Genomic DNA, 25,529 nt, shown 5'->3' on the forward strand with positions numbered 1-25,529 from the left:
TTATTCTAATGTTTCGATGTTTTACGGTCCGTTACGACATGTTACAATTCCTAGGGACATTGCTGCCATAGGGAGACGTTTAAGGGGTAAGAAAAGGGTCGTTTAAGTACGAGTCAATGGATAGATCGAGGCTTAGGGAGTATGCAAGACTAGGAAAGAAAACAAGAAGATATTCTGTGAGGAACCGTGGCCATGAAGGGGTGATGCGTGCGAAGTGTTTGAGGCTAGGGGGCTGAGTGCATGATCTGTGTTTGAACCAGAGGGCTCGTGACGGTTTGAGAGGGGGCGAACGGTGAAGGTCTGAGTGGCTAAGGGCTGATGGTCCGCTGGCCCGAGGGAGAAAGGCACCATCCATCTCGCAGTGATGAGGGTGGTCTGAGCGTAGCTTGGTTGGTGGAGGGGAAGGCTGGGTGTTGCGGGCTGGTCCAGATGGGTTCGTGCAGTCCTAGGAGGGTGGTCAGGAGGCCGGGAAGGTGTCCAGGAGTGGAAGCCGTAGGTCTTACTAGGGGCTACGTGAGAGGTGCGGCCATGGGGGGAGATGATGCGCAGGTTGCTGGGGCTTCATACGCAGGGCTCTGGGCTAGGTAAGATGGCTCGAGATGGTCCAGTAGGGTCCCTAGGAGGTCTGGTCAGGGTCTGGTCTAGGCTTGGCAGTGGTTGGTTCGGGTTAGACGAAGTTTAGCTCATGGTTGGGTGATCTCTTAGGTGGTCGAGAAGAGTTTAGGGGCAGATGGGTCTCTGAATTTTTAATGGGTTCATATGGGTTTAGTTCAGGAGTTATATGGGTTAGATATGTTTTGGTAAGTCATGGGTCGAATGTGGGAAGATTACGTTAAGTATTGAGTTATTTCGGGTTTAAAACACCTTACGACTTAGTAAGTTAATAAATAGAAAGGCTCGGATTTATGTCTAAGAATAATATTAGAAGTCAAATGTAAGCTTATATGATACTATGGGTTAGGTTCGAGTCAATAAAAATGAGAAAAGATAAATTCGAGAATTTTTACGTCAAGGGGCAAAACGATAATTTTACACATAGGAAAATACGAAAACGCTTGACAGCGTCCCGAAAAATCGTAATGCATGTTAAATGATATTTTATGATTTAAAATGATTATTTTGATGATAATATGTAATGATGATGATTAAAGATATTTTTAAAATGATTTATTTATGCTTAAAGCTTTTTTTAAATGATTTTTAAAGGATTTATATTTGCTTAAAAGTTATTTTTAAATTATTTTACTACTTATGATTTTAATTATGCTTAAATGATTTTTAAATTGTTTATTTATGTTCAAAATCTATTTTAAATAAAAATATGATTTTAATGCATGTTAATGTATATGTATTATTTGCTATTCATGCTTAGAACGTGCTGAGTAGACTCACTAGGTTTGTATGATGCAGGATTTGATAATTGATGGAGGCAGTGACTATCGAGTGGATCGACTGTAACAGTACACATCGAGGATATTTATGTTTCCGCACTAGCTTGAGAGATAAATGATTTAAACATTTTTGTTAAGAATTTTTATTAGAGATATTTTCATGCTTTATGTTATTGTTAGTTGATCTTTTAAAGATCGATTTATGAATTTTGGTTAGTCGATAATTTAAGATTTTATTTTATGCACTTGATGTTTCAATTGTTAATTTATTTTGATTGTTAGAAATATTAAGTTATTTTATTTGGTTAGTATTTTCGATTTTATGATTAGTATTAAAAAAAATCGAGATCGTTTTAGTTTTTGACCAACATTGATTAGCATAATGTCCTGATTTTTTTTTTCATTTTCTACAAATGATAAATTTATTTTTGTGTTATATTTTTCTTTTTCCGTGATTCACAACTTTCTTTTCTCTTCTTCTTTCTATCTTTTTGTCTATCAGATAGATATCTTTTCTTTCTATAAAATCTTTCATCTTTATCTTTATTTTTCTTTTTACTTTTAATAGGTAAAATCATGTCAAATTGATCACAAAACTTACTTAATTGTTTTTTCTCTGTCTTATAATTTGATTATTCAATTTAAATCAAGTCACATGTGTCTATCAGGATCTTTCATAAAATTAAAAAAAAAATTGTTTTTTTTATAAAATTTTTTTTTATTATTTTATTGTTTAAAATCATGTCAAAATAGTTTTTTTTTTAAAAAAATATTATTGTTCTCAACCACGGCACATTCAATTTTGGCGGTCACCCAAGGGGACAATAAAAAATATACGACTCATTTTAAATTTAATTAAATAAAAGGGATTTTGACTTTTTTAAATCGAAAAAAGGGAGTTGACTGCTGTTAGTTAGGGGAGTTAATTTATTAGGTCATTAATTAGTTAATCAGATTTTACTTTTTTTAAAAATATTTTTTTAATTGATATATCCCTCTCCGATTTGAGTTTTCATTTATTCCCGTTATTTCTGTGTTCTTCACGACAAAATAATCAAAAATCGTTTGAAAATTTGAAGATTTGTAGAGAAGTTAGTATATACTCGAATGCTCTGTATTGCTATATTTGTTTCAGTTTAGTTCTGATTTTTTTTTTTTGAATTTTTGTGAGTGGAGTTAGTGTGAGTATTTACAGTCGAGGAACATGTTTATTATTGTGTGGGTCGAGAAGGTGGATGGAGTGTGAGTCGAGTATGATCGTATGTGCTAGGTCTGGATAATGGAGTGTGATTTTATTAATATGTAATGTGTTTGAGTTGAATTTTTAATTTTGGGTCGAGAGGATGGTGAGTGGGTGGAGTGGACAAGATTGTGCTTTAAATTTTAAGTTTGGGTCGAGTGGGTGGTAAATTGTTGGGTCGAGTGGTGGTGTTTGGGGTTTGATTTAGGGTTTTGTTTAGGGTTTAGGGTTTGGGTCGAGTGGTAGAGAGATTTTGAATTTTGATCATTTCATAATACATAAGTCATTCTATACATGATTAGAACGTAAATATATANTCATTTTTTATGGTGTTATATAATTGATCAATTGATGAATCATTCTCTAAATATATTTTTTGTATGAGATCGTTATTAGATCGAATGTAGTAAAAAAATATCACATAAATTAACTAAAAATCAATATAAAGTATCATATAAATGTTTTAATCCAACTATCATATAAATGTTTTAATCCAACGACCATAATTTATCCCAAATACAACAACAACAATAATGCCAAAAATTTCTCGTTGGATTTTTTGCAGATGAATATTTTCTAGACTCATCGTTAATTCTGAGCAAAAAACCAGAACAATGATGCAAGATGGAAGATGGTTTGAGTGTGCAGCAGCAGCAGATGAGGAAAACAAAATCTTGGGTTGAGGTGAGAAAGAGTGGGTCGCGAAGAAGGGAGGGATAAGTCTGTAAAAAAAAAATTTGTTTTGTGTTATAATAAAAAATTGGGTCGAGACTCAACCTAAAATATCAAATCTCGACCCACTACTAATTAAAAAAATTAAACTTTAAGTAGAGGATAAAAAAGTAAATTCTTCTCCACTCCTTTTTATTGAATAAACACGTATAACGCTCAGTTTTTTCTCATTTCCCCGTCACCCAAGAGCCTATACTCGGTTACACCTAGCGAGCAGAGCGACCGCCGAAATATTTTACAGAAACTCGCAAATTTAGCAAAAACAGTGATTGGGTTTTATTTTTCTGGTTGCCTACAAAATTGTGGGAATTATCAGAGAAATTGATCCATTTGAGAGAAATGGAATTGATATTGATTTTGTTTCAATCGGTCTTGATCTTGGCTTCGGTTTTGGCTGTTGCATTTGCATCCGCCATTGTTTTCGAAACCTTTAAAAGAAAGTATAACCACACGTATGATTTCTGCCTCCAATCACACTTGTCGGATTTGTTGCTTACTTTATTATGAAATTTTAGTATTTGCTTTTTTTTTTTCATGCTTTTTAAGCTGTCATGTTGAGGCTCCTCCTGTCTTCGAAGATCCAAATTCATTGAAGCCGGTACGTGTCCCGATTCAATTTTTTCTTTCATTATTATGTTATTGCGATTGTGCTATTCATCGCTTGGATTTGTTTTTCTGTATGAAAACTCGATGGAGGACAGTATAGTTGATTTGGATGAGCTTCTCAGTGCTCTGTTTAATTGACTAGTTTCCAGGTGAAGGATTTACGAGAACCTAAAGTTTAAAAAAAAAAAAATTTGTAGCATATTCCGAGTGTTGACTAAAATCGAACAACAGGGACTGAAAAAAGATTATATTGTTAAGTAATTTCAAATAGATTTGGCAAAAAGTCGAGTCTTTTCACATCTTATTTATGTTTCTAACAGTTTTAAGATTCTTACATGATATCTAGAAGGGGAGATTCGTGCAGATAACTGGGAAATATTTATAGTGGATGCTGCATTGCATTATTCCGTGTAGTTTGAGGCACATGTCCATGTATCTGGCTATGGTTCATTACACATATCAATATGGCTTTGATTCTGCTGCTATGCTCAATTTCTGTATTACAGGTGAAGTGCCCTCATGTTCTTGATCCTGCTGAGAAATATATTTCTTTTATAGTTCCGGCATACAATGAGGAGTATAGGCTTCCAGGAGCTCTTGACGAAACCTTGAAGTAAACAATGTTGCTTCTTTTTGCTTTTGTGTCATTACTCTGTACATGTTTCACTAGTATGTATCCTTGCTTGCATGATATCAAAGTTGTAATTTAGCTATGTATATCAAATTGGGTGGCTCATAATTACAGTTTGTTAAGAGTCTGAAACTTGTCTTATGACGACATAGTTCTATCATCCTTCGCCGCTGCAGTATCACATATTATAATGATTTATGACAGTCTTCCCTGATTTTACTGTATGTACTTTTATATAGTGAGCAAAAGGTCAATCAGGATTCAGGTGTATTTTTTCTGAGAGGATAGATTAAAAGTTAAAACAAGTATAACTTACTTGGTTCTATTGACTCTGATTAGTGAAATGTGTAAATCTTTCTTGTCCTACGAATAATCCATTATCAGACTGTGACATACATGCTCAAACTTGGATGAATTTTTTTATATGAAAATCAGCTTTTTAATAAATGTAGGATATGAAGTTGTCGATTCTTATCCTGTAAATATATTTATCTTGGCTGTAAAGGTTAATTTTTTTTATAAGTTTTCAATTATTCATATTGTTCATTGTAGCTATCTTAAAGAACGCTCAGCAAAGGACAACTCTTTTTCATATGAGGTAATTTAGTAAACTCATCTTTCTATTTATCATTGCTGCATCATCAGGGCTGGTTTCTTGCAGTGAGAAGTGTTGCATTGTCTTACTTGAGAGTTAAGGCTCAAGTGTGGATAAAAACTATATTCAATGGATTGACAATCTTTTCCTCACTGTTGAACACTGTGAGTGCAAGACCGATAACAACTGAAGTGGAGTGAATCAGATTTATGATGGTTATCTTAGAGTCTAATTCTTTGGAATTTATTATTTTTCGGTGAATTGTCTGACAGTGCTGCTTGGTTTGTAACTTTGTAGCATAGGATGTTATTATTAATAAGTTTCAGATGATTGAGATATAATAATGTTTACTTGAGCTGACTGTAAATTATGTGAATAATGACCAAGTTATTGCTTGAAACTTACTAAATCTCTTGAATCACTTCTATTAGGGGTTAATGACGTTTCCTGGTGACTTTGACTAAATTAAATTAAATATCTTGGTTGTACTCCACCTGATGGAGTAAAGGTGCAAATCTATTACATCGAACTGAAATGGTGCTTCTTTTGACGGCAAGTATTGCTAGTTTCATTGTACTTTGATTTTTGTACACATCATATATTATTAAATAAAGTTTGCTTAGTTTTCCATCTGCTATTTATGCTGTTAAAGGAGGTATGAGTTCAAGGTTTTCTTATACCTTATCACCAATGAAAACGTCCCTGGGCAGCTAACTGATTATATGATATCCAAAACTTGCAAACATCGGTTCATGGGATTGAAATCTTAATTTGAGCCTGGGATAGGTATATGAACCTAAATTGAAATCAGTTTTACTTCTATTGTCATGTGCTTGCAACTAGATAATTGATTTATGAGTTGAGAATGTTCATTTATTACATTCCTTTTGTTTAATCATGTTATAGCCTCTGCTACATCCTACTTGTTTTTTTCTCGTGGATGATCTTTACTTTCATCTCTTTAGACATTGCGATGGCAGTGAGCAAGATCTTCCCAGTTTTCTAAAGTTTAAGTGACAGCGGTAACGATCATATATAACCAGTTTTGTGCTCCTTGTCAATAATCAAATGATGAGAGCTCTCTAAGCTTGTCTCGACACTTTGACTATTGTCCAATAATTCTTGATTGTAATTCCTCTCTATTGAAGTTTTTATTGTTTTAGGGAGGGTTTTTCGGTACTAGCTAGAACTAGCTTCCATGTTTGTGAACTACTTAAAAGAAGCAGATACTCTCATCCTAGTACATGTGTGCTCATATGGGAGAGATGTGCCATGCTATTTTATATGCTGATTATAGATGTAACATACCGTACTTTTAAACTACTTAAAATTTGCGGAAAATAAAAGTTTTTCTTAAATAATTAACAATCTCTCAAAATACACTTGTAAATAAAATGCTTGATCAAATATTTAAAATGTAAACGAAATTGCAACAAGTACTTGTTTAAAACAAAATAAAGTAATTCGTTAAAATCAGAGTAAATGAGTTCAAGCAGTCCTCGGGTTAGTCCCCCGCCCAGTCCGAGCCATCTCACTGGTCTCCGCCTCTCGTCTCCTCAAACTCGTCCTCACCTGCATCGATCAAGTTTAGTGAGTTTAAAGACTCAAAATATATAAACTGAGAATAACGAGTAATACGTAATAAATCAACATATATTTTAAATTAGTCCATACATACTTAAAAGTTAAAACCTAAACATACTTGCATAACCATAGACGTGCCATTATTTCATAAACTTTTTCCTAAACATGCTTGCAACATACATACTTAAACATACATAATTATCATCATTTTGCGTAGAGATATGTTTCAAAGCAAGTGACCCATAACATAATGCGCCTGATCAGACTAAACCACAGTACTGGGCTGGCAGGGATGTCCACTGCCACATAAATAAGATCTCCGGTCATGCTTTACCAGGTGGATTGGTCCTTGGTCATGCTTTACCGCTTCCCAATCCTGATCATAACCCGGTCATGTTTTACCGGGGTAGAGATGTCCCCAGACACGTTCTCCGGCTTTCAAACATGTTCATAATTGGTCACAAGACAAATCGCATACCTCAAAAACATAAAACATTTTCTTTTTTCAAGTCAAACATACTTACATAGCGTTGAGGGCTTCGTTGGATCTCACTTGGGCTACTGTTGCTGCTCATACATACTATTACATTATTCCAACAACTTAAAATTCCATAACTTAACCATACCATTCAAACTCACCACCGAAGTAATTAAACGCAGCGATGATCACCCGGCGATTCCCAACAAAGCCTGCAACCAAATAAAACTCAAGAAACACGAAGAACATATTTTATAACATCACAGTTTGAGCAGTCACACAAGAATGATCATAACTCACTCGTTTCTTGTCCGAAAATTACGAATTTACCGTCAAATTGAAGGTATCGAAAAGTACTACGTTTTACATGTTGAAAGATTTTCCAGAAAACCGACCGCAAATTCGCAGGATTCAAAATGACAGCAGATTCGGTTTTTGAGATCTAAAAACTTGTTCAAAATCGTTTCAACCATTTTTGTTCAAATTTTGCATAACATAACCGAATTTTTACACACAATAAGCATCAAAATACTTACTACGACAAGATCAATGCAGAAAATAAAAAAATATACATGTTTTTGCGTTATAACGCACGAAGATAACGAATATCGATGCGGTGAATTACGGGAAATGACCGGGAGACGCTTGCTACACGATTGTTGCTCGAAAAAACAACGTGAATCTACTGAAAAATTGAAAGGGAAGGGGTGGCTGCTGGAAGGAACTTAGAACCCTACTTTCTACATCCAAAAAATGAAAACACAATGTGTGTGTGTAAGTGTGTGCAACCAAGAGTGTGTAAGTGTGTGAGTAACGTGTGTGTGTGTGTGTAGGGAATTAATTAAGGGCTAAAAATTGCTTTGTCAAATAATTAGAAATAAAACATTAGTAATCTAATTATTTAACCCCACTAAAAGATTTAATAACATAATTTACAAGGTTTAAAATCCCCACTACTCAATTTAGTATTTTTGAAAAGCTTAAACTCTTAAAATCACTTAATAAATTAAATTAGGCTTTAAAATGCTTAAAATTTCATAAATCAATTAAAATACCAATTTTCTTGACTTTAAATAAAATATCATATTAATCGTAAATCGCCTAAATCATCACCGGTCTCTTTTCCCGATCCCGTATCGAATATTCGTTTGAAAGATAAAACTCAAGAAAATATTTTAACGTGCATCAAATACACATGTAATAATTTAAAATGATGCAAATCATAAATCATGCATCGTTAAAAGTCATTTTAAAAATTAAAAAAATAATTTAACAATTTAATAAATGCATGGATTTACGTGTACTGATTTTGGGCTCTACAATAGAGAAATGGGTTCTTTTTAAAATCGAACTTTCTAATGAATTAATACTTGAATAGGTGGTCATTGTTGATGATGGAAGTGCTGATGGCACCAGAAGAGTAGCTTTTGAGTATGTGAAGAGGTACACCATAGACAATATAAGAGTAATTCTTCTCGGAAGGAACCATGGGAAGGGTGAAGCAATACGAAAAGTGAGTCAATTCTGAAAAATTTGTTCACCCTGTGTGTTGGATTTTCTATAACGACCTGTCATTGAATCATAATGCTCTTCGAAAGCATTTCAAAACAGAGCGTGCTCCACTCACGTGGTGAACTTATATTAATGCTTGATGCTGATGGGGCAACTAAAGTGAGTGACCTCGAGAAACTAGAAAATCAGGTTGGTGACCATTTTTTCAATCGGGAAGGTTTATTTTTGTTTTCTAACTGTGGAACTTTGTCTTTGTCCTGAATTTTATCGGAAGTCAGCTTCCGATTGCCTTCATGTGTCTTTTGGCTTATCGTTAGTGGTCAAGTTTGCTTCAAACCCGTCACTTGGCAGTCTTTTTGATTAGGAAAATGACATAATAGATGGTTTCCACGTCAGATTCTCGCACTTGCTATGGAGGAGCACAAGTTTGGTGACTCTAGAGCTAGCGATTCAACGAAGAGAATCTCGGATGTCCCTATTGCTGCTTTTGGGTCTCGTGCTCACCTTGAGGAGAAGGCTCTGGCAACAGTTGAGTCTTTTGGCTGTATAATTGCTATTTTGCATTATGACGTGGTTAAATCTATTTCGTATGAATTGCTAGTGTGTTGTTCAAGTCTAATCAGACGATCATCTCATGTTTCAGAGAAAGTGGTATCGCAATTTCTTGATGAAGGGATTTCATCTCGTAGTTCTGTTGGCTGCCGGTTCTGAAATTCGCGATACACAGGTACTTCAACTTCTCCGAGACTGTCTTTTATCGCCATATCAAGTTCATTTCTATGTTTTTATATCATTTGGTTGCAGTTATGTTTGTTGCTAGGATGGGCATTCTCTAATGCACTCTCTTTATTCTCTTNCCCATCCTAGCAACAAACATAACTGCAACCAAATGATATAAAAACATAGAAATGAACTTGATATGGCGATAAAAGACAGTCTCGGAGAAGTTGAAGTACCTGTGTATCGCGAATTTCAGAACCGGCAGCCAACAGAACTACGAGATGAAATCCCTTCATCAAGAAATTGCGATACCACTTTCTCTGAAACATGAGATGATCGTCTGATTAGACTTGAACAACACACTAGCAATTCATACGAAATAGATTTAACCACGTCATAATGCAAAATAGCAATTATACAGCCAAAAGACTCAACTGTTGCCAGAGCCTTCTCCTCAAGGTGAGCACGAGACCCAAAAGCAGCAATAGGGACATCCGAGATTCTCTTCGTTGAATCGCTAGCTCTAGAGTCACCAAACTTGTGCTCCTCCATAGCAAGTGCGAGAATCTGACGTGGAAACCATCTATTATGTCATTTTCCTAATCAAAAAGACTGCCAAGTGACGGGTTTGAAGCAAACTTGACCACTAACGATAAGCCAAAAGACACATGAAGGCAATCGGAAGCTGACTTCCGATAAAATTCAGGACAAAGACAAAGTTCCACAGTTAGAAAACAAAAATAAACCTTCCCGATTGAAAAAATGGTCACCAACCTGATTTTCTAGTTTCTCGAGGTCACTCACTTTAGTTGCCCCATCAGCATCAAGCATTAATATAAGTTCACCACGTGAGTGGAGCACGCTCTGTTTTGAAATGCTTTCGAAGAGCATTATGATTCAATGACAGGTCGTTATAGAAAATCCAACACACAGGGTGAACAAATTTTTCAGAATTGACTCACTTTTCGTATTGCTTCACCCTTCCCATGGTTCCTTCCGAGAAGAATTACTCTTATATTGTCTATGGTGTACCTCTTCACATACTCAAAAGCTACTCTTCTGGTGCCATCAGCACTTCCATCATCAACAATGACCACCTATTCAAGTATTAATTCATTAGAAAGTTCGATTTTAAAAAGAACCCATTTCTCTATTGTAGAGCCCAAAATCAGTACACGTAAATCCATGCATTTATTAAATTGTTAAATTATTTTTTTAATTTTTAAAATGACTTTTAACGATGCATGATTTATGATTTGCATCATTTTAAATTATTACATGTGTATTTGATGCACGTTAAAATATTTTCTTGAGTTTTATCTTTCAAACGAATATTCGATACGGGATCGGGAAAAGAGACCGGTGATGATTTAGGCGATTTACGATTAATATGATATTTTATTTAAAGTCAAGAAAATTGGTATTTTAATTGATTTATGAAATTTTAAGCATTTTAAAGCCTAATTTAATTTATTAAGTGATTTTAAGAGTTTAAGCTTTTCAAAAATACTAAATTGAGTAGTGGGGATTTTAAACCTTGTAAATTATGTTATTAAATCTTTTAGTGGGGTTAAATAATTAGATTACTAATGTTTTATTTCTAATTATTTGACAAAGCAATTTTTAGCCCTTAATTAATTCCCTACACACACACACACACGTTACTCACACACTTACACACTCTTGGTTGCACACACTTACACACACACATTGTGTTTTCATTTTTTGGATGTAGAAAGTAGGGTTCTAAGTTCCTTCCAGCAGCCACCCCTTCCCTTTCAATTTTTCAGTAGATTCACGTTGTTTTTTCGAGCAACAATCGTGTAGCAAGCGTCTCCCGGTCATTTCCCGTAATTCACCGCATCGATATTCGTTATCTTCGTGCGTTATAACGCAAAAACATGTATATTTTTTTATTTTCTGCATTGATCTTGTCGTAGTAAGTATTTTGATGCTTATTGTGTGTAAAAATTCGGTTATGTTATGCAAAATTTGAACAAAAATGGTTGAAACGATTTTGAACAAGTTTTTAGATCTCAAAAACCGAATCTGCTGTCATTTTGAATCCTGCGAATTTGCGGTCGGTTTTCTGGAAAATCTTTCAACATGTAAAACGTAGTACTTTTCGATACCTTCAATTTGACGGTAAATTCGTAATTTTCGGACAAGAAACGAGTGAGTTATGATCATTCTTGTGTGACTGCTCAAACTGTGATGTTATAAAATATGTTCTTCGTGTTTCTTGAGTTTTATTTGGTTGCAGGCTTTGTTGGGAATCGCCGGGTGATCATCGCTGCGTTTAATTACTTCGGTGGTGAGTTTGAATGGTATGGTTAAGTTATGGAATTTTAAGTTGTTGGAATAATGTAATAGTATGTATGAGCAGCAACAGTAGCCCAAGTGAGATCCAACGAAGCCCTCAACGCTATGTAAGTATGTTTGACTTGAAAAAAGAAAATGTTTTATGTTTTTGAGGTATGCGATTTGTCTTGTGACCAATTATGAACATGTTTGAAAGCCGGAGAACGTGTCTGGGGACATCTCTACCCCGGTAAAACATGACCGGGTTATGATCAGGATTGGGAAGCGGTAAAGCATGACCAAGGACCAATCCACCTGGTAAAGCATGACCGGAGATCTTATTTATGTGGCAGTGGACATCCCTGCCAGCCCAGTACTGTGGTTTAGTCTGATCAGGCGCATTATGTTATGGGTCACTTGCTTTGAAACATATCTCTACGCAAAATGATGATAATTATGTATGTTTAAGTATGTATGTTGCAAGCATGTTTAGGAAAAAGTTTATGAAATAATGGCACGTCTATGGTTATGCAAGTATGTTTAGGTTTTAACTTTTAAGTATGTATGGACTAATTTAAAATATATGTTGATTTATTACGTATTACTCGTTATTCTCAGTTTATATATTTTGAGTCTTTAAACTCACTAAACTTGATCGATGCAGGTGAGGACGAGTTTGAGGAGACGAGAGGCGGAGACCAGTGAGATGGCTCGGACTGGGCGGGGGACTAACCCGAGGACTGCTTGAACTCATTTACTCTGATTTTAACGAATTACTTTATTTTGTTTTAAACAAGTACTTGTTGCAATTTCGTTTACATTTTAAATATTTGATCAAGCATTTTATTTACAAGTGTATTTTGAGAGATTGTTAATTATTTAAGAAAAACTTTTATTTTCCGCAAATTTTAAGTAGTTTAAAAGTACGGTATGTTACATCTATAATCAGCATATAAAATAGCATGGCACATCTCTCCCATATGAGCACACATGTACTAGGATGAGAGTATCTGCTTCTTTTAAGTAGTTCACAAACATGGAAGCTAGTTCTAGCTAGTACCGAAAAACCCTCCCTAAAACAATAAAAACTTCAATAGAGAGGAATTACAATCAAGAATTATTGGACAATAGTCAAAGTGTCGAGACAAGCTTAGAGAGCTCTCATCATTTGATTATTGACAAGGAGCACAAAACTGGTTATATATGATCGTTACCGCTGTCACTTAAACTTTAGAAAACTGGGAAGATCTTGCTCACTGCCATCGCAATGTCTAAAGAGATGAAAGTAAAGATCATCCACGAGAAAAAAACAAGTAGGATGTAGCAGAGGCTATAACATGATTAAACAAAAGGAATGTAATAAATGAACATTCTCAACTCATAAATCAATTATCTAGTTGCAAGCACATGACAATAGAAGTAAAACTGATTTCAATTTAGGTTCATATACCTATCCCAGGCTCAAATTAAGATTTCAATCCCATGAACCGATGTTTGCAAGTTTTGGATATCATATAATCAGTTAGCTGCCCAGGGACGTTTTCATTGGTGATAAGGTATAAGAAAACCTTGAACTCATACCTCCTTTAACAGCATAAATAGCAGATGGAAAACTAAGCAAACTTTATTTAATAATATATGATGTGTACAAAAATCAAAGTACAATGAAACTAGCAATACTTGCCGTCAAAAGAAGCACCATTTCAGTTCGATGTAATAGATTTGCACCTTTACTCCATCAGGTGGAGTACAACCAAGATATTTAATTTAATTTAGTCAAAGTCACCAGGAAACGTCATTAACCCCTAATAGAAGTGATTCAAGAGATTTAGTAAGTTTCAAGCAATAACTTGGTCATTATTCACATAATTTACAGTCAGCTCAAGTAAACATTATTATATCTCAATCATCTGAAACTTATTAATAATAACATCCTATGCTACAAAGTTACAAACCAAGCAGCACTGTCAGACAATTCACCGAAAAATAATAAATTCCAAAGAATTAGACTCTAAGATAACCATCATAAATCTGATTCACTCCACTTCAGTTGTTATCGGTCTTGCACTCACAGTGTTCAACAGTGAGGAAAAGATTGTCAATCCATTGAATATAGTTTTTATCCACACTTGAGCCTTAACTCTCAAGTAAGACAATGCAACACTTCTCACTGCAAGAAACCAGCCCTGATGATGCAGCAATGATAAATAGAAAGATGAGTTTACTAAATTACCTCATATGAAAAAGAGTTGTCCTTTGCTGAGCGTTCTTTAAGATAGCTACAATGAACAATATGAATAATTGAAAACTTATAAAAAAAATTAACCTTTACAGCCAAGATAAATATATTTACAGGATAAGAATCGACAACTTCATATCCTACATTTATTAAAAAGCTGATTTTCATATAAAAAAATTCATCCAAGTTTGAGCATGTATGTCACAGTCTGATAATGGATTATTCGTAGGACAAGAAAGATTTACACATTTCACTAATCAGAGTCAATAGAACCAAGTAAGTTATACTTGTTTTAACTTTTAATCTATCCTCTCAGAAAAAATACACCTGAATCCTGATTGACCTTTTGCTCACTATATAAAAGTACATACAGTAAAATCAGGGAAGACTGTCATAAATCATTATAATATGTGATACTGCAGCGGCGAAGGATGATAGAACTATGTCGTCATAAGACAAGTTTCAGACTCTTAACAAACTGTAATTATGAGCCACCCAATTTGATATACATAGCTAAATTACAACTTTGATATCATGCAAGCAAGGATACATACTAGTGAAACATGTACAGAGTAATGACACAAAAGCAAAAAGAAGCAACATTGTTTACTTCAAGGTTTCGTCAAGAGCTCCTGGAAGCCTATACTCCTCATTGTATGCCGGAACTATAAAAGAAATATATTTCTCAGCAGGATCAAGAACATGAGGGCACTTCACCTGTAATACAGAAATTGAGCATAGCAGCAGAATCAAAGCCATATTGATATGTGTAATGAACCATAGCCAGATACATGGACATGTGCCTCAAACTACACGGAATAATGCAATGCAGCATCCACTATAAATATTTCCCAGTTATCTGCACGAATCTCCCCTTCTAGATATCATGTAAGAATCTTAAAACTGTTAGAAACATAAATAAGATGTGAAAAGACTCGACTTTTTGCCAAATCTATTTGAAATTACTTAACAATATAATCTTTTTTCAGTCCCTGTTGTTCGATTTTAGTCAACACTCGGAATATGCTACAAATTTTTTTTTTTTTAAACTTTAGGTTCTCGTAAATCCTTCACCTGGAAACTAGTCAANTTGTTCGTCTAAAACATTCGCCACTAAGTCTCCCAAAAGAAATGATTATTTAAAACCTCATCACCCACTTCACGAAAATCAGAGTATAAAAATATTCGACATGCTTAACATTTTAAACTTTAAAACATGGGCGGTCTTCGGGTCTAGCCTCCTGCTCAGTCCAAGTCGGCTCCTTGGTCTCCACCCCTAGCCTCTTCAACATACTCCTCACCTGCATCGATCAAGTCTAGTGAGTCTAAAGACTCAACACGCATAAACTGGAAGTAACAAGTACTACATAATAAAACCACATGCAACTTTAAAATAGGACGTACATACTGAAACTGAACATATATCAAAACTTGAACGTACATACATACATGGATGTGCCATCAACGTAAAACTTTTCTTAAACATGCTTGCATACTTGCATCGTACATACATGAGCATACATATTATAATTTTGCGTAGAGGCATGTTTCAAAGCAAGTGACCCATAACATAATCGCCTGATCAGACTAAACCACAGTACTGGGCTGACAGGGACGAATCCATTGCCACATACATGAGATCCCCGTTCATTCTTTAACGAGCGATTGGTCCCCGTTCATGCTTTAACGCTTTCCAATCCTGATCTAAACTCGTTCATGCTTTAACGGTGGGTTGGTCCCTGGTCATGCTTTACCGCTTTCCAACCCCATACATAATTTGGTCACAAGACATTTAGCATACCTCAAAAACATGAAATATTTTCTTTTGCACGTCAACATACTTACTTGGCGTTGTGGGATTCGTTGGATCTCGTTTGGGGCCACTGCTGCAACATAATAACATGGATTCAATACTTAACTTGCATAACTTAGATGTAGGTACTCGAGCTCACCACCCAAGTGATTGAATAGCTTATGACATTCTAGTACACCCGGGACTTGACCTCGCTTAATCAACGTGCTAACTAAAGACCTCAAATCCCAAAGAAAACATTAAAATATTCCTCAAATACGAAGTACACGGACCCCGTGCCTGGGTCCGTGTCAAGGTCCGTGTAGGTACTGTAAAGACATACGCGAAAAGAAGGAAAGGCACTGACCCCGTGCCTAGGTCCGTGTAGACTCTGTGATTTGACACTTCGAAGAAAACAAAGGCACGGACCCCGTGTAAGGGTCCGTGTCCGGATCTGTGTACCTGCTGCGGTATAAGCTAACTCACGAAAATTCAATACAAGTCCTACCTAACCTTCTAAACTCGATTGTACGGACTATTAACCGACACCTCGAGACTCTTCTTAGGATGCTACTACATTGACTCAAGCCTATACAATTGCCCCAAAACTACCACACATCATAAGTACACAATAAACCCGTAAACACGATCTTTAACAACGAAAATGGTTTTCACGACTACTCCTACTTCCAAGTGCCTAACGACGCGAAACAAAACGTCAACAACCATCCCAACGTCATTAACAATGTACCTATATGCAGCAACGATCACCCGTTGATCCCCAACGATGCCTGCAACATTAAAACTTCAAGAACATATCAATAACATATTTTCAGAAAACGCAGTTCCAGCAGTCTCACAAAAACAATCATAACTCACTCAATTTTTATCCAAAAATTTTGAATCTGATATCAAATCGACGGTATCAAAACGTTCTACGTTTTTTATGTTGAAGGTTTTCTCAGAATCACGAAAAAAAAATCGCAGTATTTAGAAAGACAACAAAAACGTGATTTTAGATCCAAAAATGGTTTCAAAAGTGATCTAAACATAATTGCTCAAACTTCTACACAACATTCACATGGTTTTCATACAAAATACATCGCAGCGCTTACTATGACATGATCGATGCAGGAAAAACAGAATATACGTGCCTTTTGATGATTAAAAATACCGAAACGACGATACCGACGCGGGAACGGTGCGAGGCTTGATCCGGGACGATCGTGGCTCGATTTTCTTTGAAGAAAATTCAACAAAACTTTGCTGGAAACTGAAGGGGAGGGGCGGCTGCTCTCTTGTAATGAACCCTATGTTTTCCTTAAAAATTTAGAAGTGAAATGAATAAGGGGAATGTGTGTGTGCAAGTCTATCGTGTGTGTGTGTTATGCTAGTAATTAGGGAATAAAAATTGGATTAATTCTACCATTAAGGTGCTAATTAAAAGATAACTCAATTAAAAAATTAAATAAAATGATATCCCTACTAATCCTTAAATAAAAGTCCCCTAATTGAAATAAAAGGCACAAGCACTAAGTCTTTAAAAGTTGTAAAATTTTAAAATCACCTAATTAATAAATTAGGCTTTTAAAAATTTACTAAACTAAATAAATTATTTAAAATGACTCATCCTTAACTTAAAATAAAATACCACATTAAAATTTTGCCAAAAGTCGTCACTGGTCTTCTCCTCGATCCCGCCTCGAATAATCGTCTGAAATATGAAACTCGAAAAACATTTAACGTGCATCACATAAACATCATTAATTTAAAATAATGTATTTAAATAAATCATGCCTGGCTAAAACTCATTTTTAAATTAAAATAAATGATTTAACAAATAAATAAATGCATGAAATTTACGTGTACAGATTTTTGGCACTACATGTAAGGTCCAAATTTAAGACGACGTAATCGAACTGCATGCGAATCTAGAAAACTTGAAAAATGGCTAATTAACTGATTTTAATTGCTAATTGATTATGTGACATACATGCTTATATGTAAAATATGATTTTATTATTATCATGCATAAAATTGTATTTTTAAGGAATATTCAAGTTGCGATCGAGGAACGGAGACCGAAGGCTGAAAAACGCAAAATGTTTTTATTAAATAATTATTTTTAATTGTTTAAAATATAGATAAGGGTTTTTCTTATTTTTGAACAATAAGGGATTTTGAGGTGATTAATACGCCGGGACGTAAATTTTATCGATGTTGGTTTTTCAACAAAATGCGAGCTTTTGGCAACCCGTCTAATAAATTCACAGATTTATTTAAACAAAAACCTTGTTAATATTTTATTAAATTCTAATTAAGGCTAAGGGATTAATTGAGTGGCTTAATAGGCGTAAGCCTAGTTAGCAAATTAATTAGCTATTTAAAATATTAATCACCTAAACTCCTACACTATTATTCACGGCCACACACTTTTGAAATTTAGAAAATCTCTCCCTAAACCCCTTCAGCACTCACGGCACACACTCACCTCAAAGTGGAAGGAATTTTCGAAGTTCAAGGGAATTCAAGCCAAAGGTTTCACTCCGTTCTTCGTCGTCAACGTTAATTCGTGCGTATAATTACGCAAAGGCACGCCTATTCTTTCCTTCAAACCATCATCACATCATAGTATTTTTTTATGCATGAAAAGTTTGCAAAACAAGTAACACTTTATGTATTTTTCTTTTGTGCATGTAACATGAAAGTTTCAAGTAGGATTTTTGATCAAAATTTTGTTGTTTATGTGCATAAAGGGGCTGCCATGTCTAGGAAGTGTTATGGTATTGTTTTACATGAATTTTAGACTCCTAAAACACCACCTAAACACCACACACGAAGCTAAGAACAAGATGCACACAACCTGCTGTCATGGAAGCAAGGGATTCGGTTATGGGTTCCAAGGGCTTGGCTGGGCCGTGGCTTCTGTCCAGGGCTTAGCCAGGATCTGTGAGGGGTCAAGAAGGAGTCCTAGCCATGCTAGGACTCAAGCTAAGTGGGCTGGGAGAAGTCCTTGTTGACAAGGACTCCTACCCGAGAGTTGCTGTGAGGGTTGCACAGGGTTCAGCTGTTGCGCAGGGAGGGTGGGGCTCGGCCTGGGTTCGAAGGCTGGGTTTGAGTGAGTCCTTAGGGTCTTAAGTCAGGGCACGACAGGTTGGTTTGGTGGTTGGGCTATCGGATAGGGTTCTGGAAGCTAGAACAAGAGTCCTTGTCATTATGCAATTCTCGGCCAGCATAGGTTAGGAGTGTGGGGGCTTTGTTTTTCTTTTTGGGATGGTTTCCGTGGGATCCTTGGGTCCAGTAGGGTACTCTAGTGTGTTGGTCAGGGTTTGGATCAACATGGCTCGGGGGTGACTCGATAAAATCAAGAGATGGCTCGGGGTCGAAGATAAGGTGTCATGTTAGGGTTTTCTAAACATAAAAACTTGAAAAACTGCTCACGGGGGTCAAGTCGTGGTTCATGGGGACTAAAATAATATAAAAAGACTAAATTTAGAATTTAGGAATTTTATAATAAAGTTTGGGATTTTTCGGAATTAAAAAGCTTTCAAAAACGTCCAATTACGAATTAGTTAAAAACCTTAGTTTTTAAGCTATATAAAATTACGGAAATTTTAATTTAGGCTTAAATAATTATTTGGGACATGTTAGAGTCAAAAAAATCAAGAAAACGTCAAAAACGTAAAATGTCACGTCCAGGGGTAAAATGGTCTTTTTACACCGAAAAATTAGTAAAAGTCATGGCAGTGCCCTGTTTGCTGTTTTATATGCTAATTCCACATGTTTATGAATTTTTATATGTTGAAATACGATTTTTTCATTAATTATTAGAGGTGAAATTGGACATTTAAAAGATATGTTGCATGCTTGGTTTCGAAAAAATAAAACAATATTATATGCATGTTTTTATTAAGTGGTGATAATATGTTGAAGGATGTGAAGGGATTGTGTCTACTACATGTTGGAGATAACGTGAGGGTTATGGTCCCAGTGGGAGCCCGACGATCGTATTTCCTTGGATATGGATACAGATACGAATACGAATACGAATATGTTGATACGTAGGCCATGGCCCAGTTGACCGGTGAGAGTGTTGCTGGTGTCCCCCACCGCCCAGTACTGTGATTTTCTTTAGATGGATCCATCGCCCAATACGATCAAGAATACGAGTCACAATCACGATCTGAATTCAACAAACACGAACATGAACATGAATATGAATATGGATACGAATATGGACATGGACACGAATATGGATATGATATGAATATGTTTATGTGATATGTTTAAGATTTTAGAAAATATTTAAGTTTAAAGTTTATGCATTATTAAGAAAATGATATTTTAATTACAAGTATTTTTTACTGTTATATGTTAACTGTATTACGTATTACTTGTTATCAAGGATAAGACGTGTTGAGTCTTTAGACTCACTAGGTGTGTATAACGCAGGTGATATAAATAACTATGAGATTGGAGGTCTTGACGAGTGACTTGCTGGACTGTCGGAGCGAAAAACCCGAGGACTAGCGCTTCTATTTTCCGCATTTAAGTTTAAGATTTTAAGTTAAAGATTTTTACGACATTTTATTTATGTTTTTGAGAGATTTTGAGAGGTTTAGTAAGGGCTACACTTTTCAACATTTATTGCTTTTTAGGTTTGGTAAAACGATTTACGATTTCTTGTTTGACTATCCCCTTTGGATTTTCAAGTACTGGTTGGAGGTTTTATTTTAAAGTGATGCTAAAGTAATTTATGTATATGTATATATATATATAGGCCGAAAATTTAAGGGTTTTTTTTTAAAAAAATTTCTAGTACTTTTTAAGTAAACGAATAAGCAGACGTTTCAATATGGTCACTCCTCCTCGCCCACCGCCAGATATGCAGGCACATATGCTTGCAGATATGACTCAGCTCTTCGCACTGTTTGCGGGGAACAATGCTGGAGTTGATACAGGGGCGAGGCCGAGGCCAGAGGCAGTTTATGAGAAGTTCAAGAGGATGGACCCAAAGGAGTTCTCGGGGACTACTGACCCGATGATAGAGGAAGGATGTATTAAGTCCATCGAGGAGATCTTTGCGTTTATGGAGCTTCAGGATGCAAACAGGGTCGGATGTGCAATATTTCTACTGACAGGGGATGCCAGACTGTGGTGGGAGAGCGCATCAGCGTCAGTGAACTTACGAACACTGACTTGAGATGTGTTCAAGGAGGTTTTCTACTCCAAGTACTTCACTAAGGTAGTACGATCCCACATGACCAGGGAGTTCATGACGTTGCATCAGGGAGACAATAGCGTAGCTGAGTTCGTGAGGAAGTTCAAATGGGGGTGTCATTTTGTACCCCTGATTGAGAATGATTCCCGGGAGAAGCTGAGGCATTTTATTGATGGGTTGCGGTTGATCTTGCGTCGTGACGTAAGAGTTGCTAGTCCTACTACTTATGCAGTTGCTGCGTCGAGAGCTTTGGCGACAGAGCAGGACCAGAGGGACATTGAGGTCGATCGGCAGAGCAAGAGGCCCTATCAGGCACCTTGTCTTGAGGAATCTTTGTAAGTCATTAAGAAACTTATGATTAAGTAGATGTGAGTACTGGAATTAGGTTATCTAAGACTACTTGGGTTGTGTAAGTTTTAATTTCAAGTTTATGAAAGAGGCGTTCATACGGGGATATTGGGTGAAATAAAAACAAAAAAGAATTAGTTGTATTCAACATAGGTTACCAATGGACGAATATTAAGATTTTTTTATCGAGTAAGAAATCTAAAACCTTTATATTAGGATTCTAGACTTCTACGGGTTATAAGTGAAGTTGATTAATTAGGGTTAGTCCATCATTAACAGTGGGAAACTTATTAAGTTTTATACGTTAGAATGAATTAAGTATTGAGGATACATCAAAGAGTGACATTGGTTCCAATGAGGAAGGTCCAAATATCTTAGGCCTCAACTATAATGTAATTGGGAAGGAAATACTTTAAGCATGTGTTTGCTGCTATGAAGGTTTTATTATTTAAGCAGAAGATCGATATTGTATATTTTGGGGTTTTATGGATTAATGTTACTCGAAATTTAAGATTAGCAACAATTTTATATTTGGAAAGTAATTGTAAATAGCTAAGTTACATAAGTTTGGTGTCGTGAGGTAAAGATTCTATTCACGGATCGTAGGTCAGTATTATTATGGGGTTAAGATAAGATTTAACTTTTGAGTGTAGTACCAAGGATAGAAGTTGATCAGTAACTCTTGGTGCTATGATTTCTTAGGTTGAACTGCATAAATGCTAATGTAATAGATCGATGAACATTACGGGTATAATATAAGGCAAGTAAGATACGATAAGTTTGAACCTCCATTTTTAATATTGGGAATTGTGAGAAAAGTCAGAATTCGAGGTCATAGTAAAGTAAAACTAAGACAGCCTTCAGAACTAGGTATGACACTACGAGTTCTTCGTAATGCCGTTTGGATTGACGAATGCTCCAGCAATTTTATGGACTTGATGAATCAAGTATTCCAGCCCTATTTAGATCAGTTCGTCAAAGTGTTCATTGCCAACATTCTCATCTACTCGAAGAATCATGAGGAGCACAGTCAGCACTTGGTACAGTTTTGCAGGTCTTGCAAAGTCGCAAGTTGTTTGCAAAAATCAGTTAGTGTGAATTTTGGTTGGAGAAGGTAGCATTTTTGGGTTATATAATATCTAGCAGTGGCATCGAGGTGAATCCAGCTAAGGTAGCAGCAGTTAAGGAATGGGTTGAGCCGAAGAATGCTTCAGAGATCCGCAGTTTCCTAGGCTTAGTAGGCTACTACAGAAAATTTATTCAGGGAATTTCTTCGATAGCGGTGCCACTCACTTCATTGACCAAGAAGAATGCNTGGGCTACTACAGGAAATTTATTCACGGATTTTCTTCGAGAGCAGTGCCACTCACTTCATTTACTAAAAAGAATGCTAAATTTGTATGGCGTGATGAATATCAGAAGATCATTGACACTTTGAAGCAGACTCTTATTTCAGCGATAGTTTTAGCCATGCCAGCAGGGCAAGGCTGATAGGATCGATTAACGTAGCAAGAGTGTTTACAAGGAGGGTTGAATAAACACTCACAATTAAAATTGATCTTTTCGAGTTTTGAGTTCAGTTAGGTTAGAAACTGATTCTCGGAATCTTGCTGGTCAATGACAATCAGTTAAACTAAAGTAGTTGCGGAAATTAACTGACTGAAAGATAGAATACAAAACTGAAATAAAATACACAAGGATGGTTTCTGGATGTTCGGAGATTTCAATTATTCCTACGTCACCCCTTCTATCTCAAGGATAATTTTCCACTAAAAGACTTTGATCGAATACAAGATTTGTACTGACCCACTTCAGTTTGGACTTATCACTGCCAAAAGCTGAAACTCTTAGTATAACAAAATGTTCTCAGTGCGTAAATGATCTTAGCACTATTGAATTTAACGATTATTTCAAAGTGCTAGTGAGCTCAAATTGTAGCATTGACTGCTACGAATAAATCAAGTAAGGGTGAGCTAAGATTTTGACAGAGTAACAACAAGCTTTGAATAGAGTGATCTATATTATATTTTTTTTTCAGCTGTTCTTCTATCATATTTATAAGCTTCCCTTCCAACTGTAACTTGGAATATATTTGAATCTTTGTATCCGTTGCTTGCCACTTCATCATTCCTTGGGCATTGTTTGCTTCATTTATTGTAATGCGGCGTCTTAATTGCTTTAGCCGAAATGCGTTGTTCTAAGCTGTATTGATTGAAGTGCATCGTTTCATATTCAGTTGCAATCTGCTATGTCTCTTTGTCGGTTGAATGTTCTTTCCCGAGACATATTTAGTTGAAGGAAGCATACGGCTGAATATATCAACTGATCGGTTTCCAACTGATCAGTTTTCTTTATTAGATCTGCTGATTTCAGTTGTTAAGTCCAGTTGCTGAATATAATTGCGTGTATCAGTTGGTTGATCAGTTTGTCAAACTCTAGAATTTAGAGTTTGGTTCATATTTTGTCAAACGCCGGAATTTTGTTTCCAACAATTTCCCCCTTTATGGAGTTTGACAAAACTAAGTAAATAATAACTGATTGTCTGAACGCATTGTAGATAAAATAAGAGGTTGATTTTGATTTGAAAGCTGAATAATAATCCATACGAATACAAGATAGACTTGTAGAGATTTTTCTTCAACGAGAAGATTTCTTCTGTTGTTCTAGAATCTCTTTGATTTCTTCCTCCTTTTTGTCAAACAACTCCATCTTCAAGGATAATTTTCGAACATCTGTTGATAGAAAGTTGACAGAGTTGGATATGTTTTCAACAACAGAGGTTAAAGCGATTTGAAGTACATCTATCTTTCTTGATACGAGTGTCTCCACAACATCAACTCTTTTGCTGATAGAGTCTTGAGTCACTGAGAGACTCTTAACCAAACCTCTGTTCTTCTGAATATCATCCACTGTTCGAGAGAGAGATGTTAAAGCATCTTGAATTGTCGTCAGTTTCTGATAGTTGAATTTTTCAGAATGTTCTAGTTTCAGAGAATGCTCTAATTGAGTATGCTTAATCTTGTATACATGATTGATCATTTCATTCATATTCTGCTGAATTTCCTTAATTTCTTCAAGAACTTTATCAAGATCTGTAGAAAAATGAGGCGGAGACTGACAAGACATTCCTGGTTCCGTTGACACTTGATCAAAGACCACCATGGTCTTATCAGATATCATCGTTTCAGAAACAGTCTGTGCTGGAACATCTGTTTCAGTTACCGCCACTTGGACTATAGGAGGTGAAGATTGATGATGATCAGCAAAGATACTTTCCTGCTGAATAGGAGAGACTGCAGGATCTTCAGTTGATTGATCATGAGCTGATGCATCTTCTTGAAAATCAGCTGAGACTTGAGCTGGCTCATCAGTTGGAAGTTTTTCAGCAGTAATCAACACAGCCTCCATATTTTCAGCAATCTGTTGATTTGGTGATGGGCTAGCCACCACTGTTTGATCCTCTATTTTAGAAACAACAGACTGATGTTGAGATAGGAACCTCTTGAGCGATTTGATCAGTTGAGTGATCAAATTATTCAGAAATGGATTCACTCATAAGAGATTCTTTCGCCACTGCTTGAATAATTTCATCAATGTTTGCAAAATTCAACTCGGCTTCAGAGTACATCTGATGTTCCACAGCAGATGATTGTGGCACATCCTGAACAGGTTTTTCAGCAACCGGTTGTGGAGATGGCTCTTTCTGCTGGGAGGAGAATGTATCTTCTTTTGTTTTTGAACTGGAGGATTTTTCAGGGAGAACCAATTCTTGATCCTGTTCCCAAAATCTGATTTCCATTTGTAGGCCACTAAGATTTGAGTCCAGTTGGGTGAACACAGCTCTATCATAATATGCACTTGGACCTACGGGATTGTAGTTGGATTTCAGCTTTTCAACCATTCTACTAAGCTTTTTGGCTCGAATTTTATCAAAGAAATATTTTTGCCTCTCCAATGCCTGGGCAATAGTAGCAGCTTTGACTATTTTCAACACAATCGCTTCAAGTTTAATAAACTTTTTCAGTTGGGATTTGCGCTTCAGCTCTTTGGCAAAAATCTCAGTCCTAAACTTCATCCAACTATCAAAAGATTTTAGTTTCGATGTGGCAAATGCATTGACCTGTTCCCAAACCAGGTCA

General features: G+C 35.8%; 2 protein-coding genes across 3 annotated transcripts; one reads left to right on the plus strand and one right to left on the minus strand.

The window, feature by feature from the left end:
* Window positions 1–3,539: 3,539 nt before the first annotated feature.
* LOC140989548 (uncharacterized) lies at window positions 3,540–9,619 on the plus strand. 2 transcript variants are annotated; one of them, XM_073458786.1, is made up of 8 exons: window positions 3,540–3,815; window positions 3,910–3,961; window positions 4,476–4,582; window positions 5,153–5,198; window positions 8,636–8,770; window positions 8,869–8,958; window positions 9,166–9,297; window positions 9,413–9,619. In XM_073458786.1, the coding sequence occupies exons 1-8, from the start codon at window positions 3,703–3,705 to the stop codon at window positions 9,587–9,589; spliced, it is 852 nt and encodes a 283-aa protein (XP_073314887.1). In that variant the 5' UTR covers window positions 3,540–3,702; the 3' UTR covers window positions 9,590–9,619. The 2 variants fall into 2 exon arrangements, with proteins under 2 accessions (XP_073314887.1, XP_073314888.1); XM_073458787.1 differs by having other exon boundaries at window positions 9,187–9,297.
* Window positions 9,620–9,632: 13 nt separating this feature from the next.
* LOC140989411 (uncharacterized) lies at window positions 9,633–15,060 on the minus strand. The gene is made up of 6 exons (XM_073458613.1): window positions 14,640–15,060; window positions 14,024–14,069; window positions 10,452–10,586; window positions 10,264–10,353; window positions 9,925–10,056; window positions 9,633–9,809 (listed from the first exon to the last, which is right to left on the minus strand). Exons 1-6 carry the CDS (start codon window positions 14,786–14,788, stop codon window positions 9,633–9,635), a joined length of 729 nt encoding a protein of 242 aa, XP_073314714.1. The 5' UTR covers window positions 14,789–15,060.
* Window positions 15,061–25,529: the final 10,469 nt, after the last annotated feature.

This window comes from Primulina huaijiensis, chromosome 12 (genome assembly GCF_012295235.1).
Source record: "Primulina huaijiensis isolate GDHJ02 chromosome 12, ASM1229523v2, whole genome shotgun sequence".
NCBI lineage: Eukaryota > Viridiplantae > Streptophyta > Magnoliopsida > Lamiales > Gesneriaceae > Primulina > Primulina huaijiensis.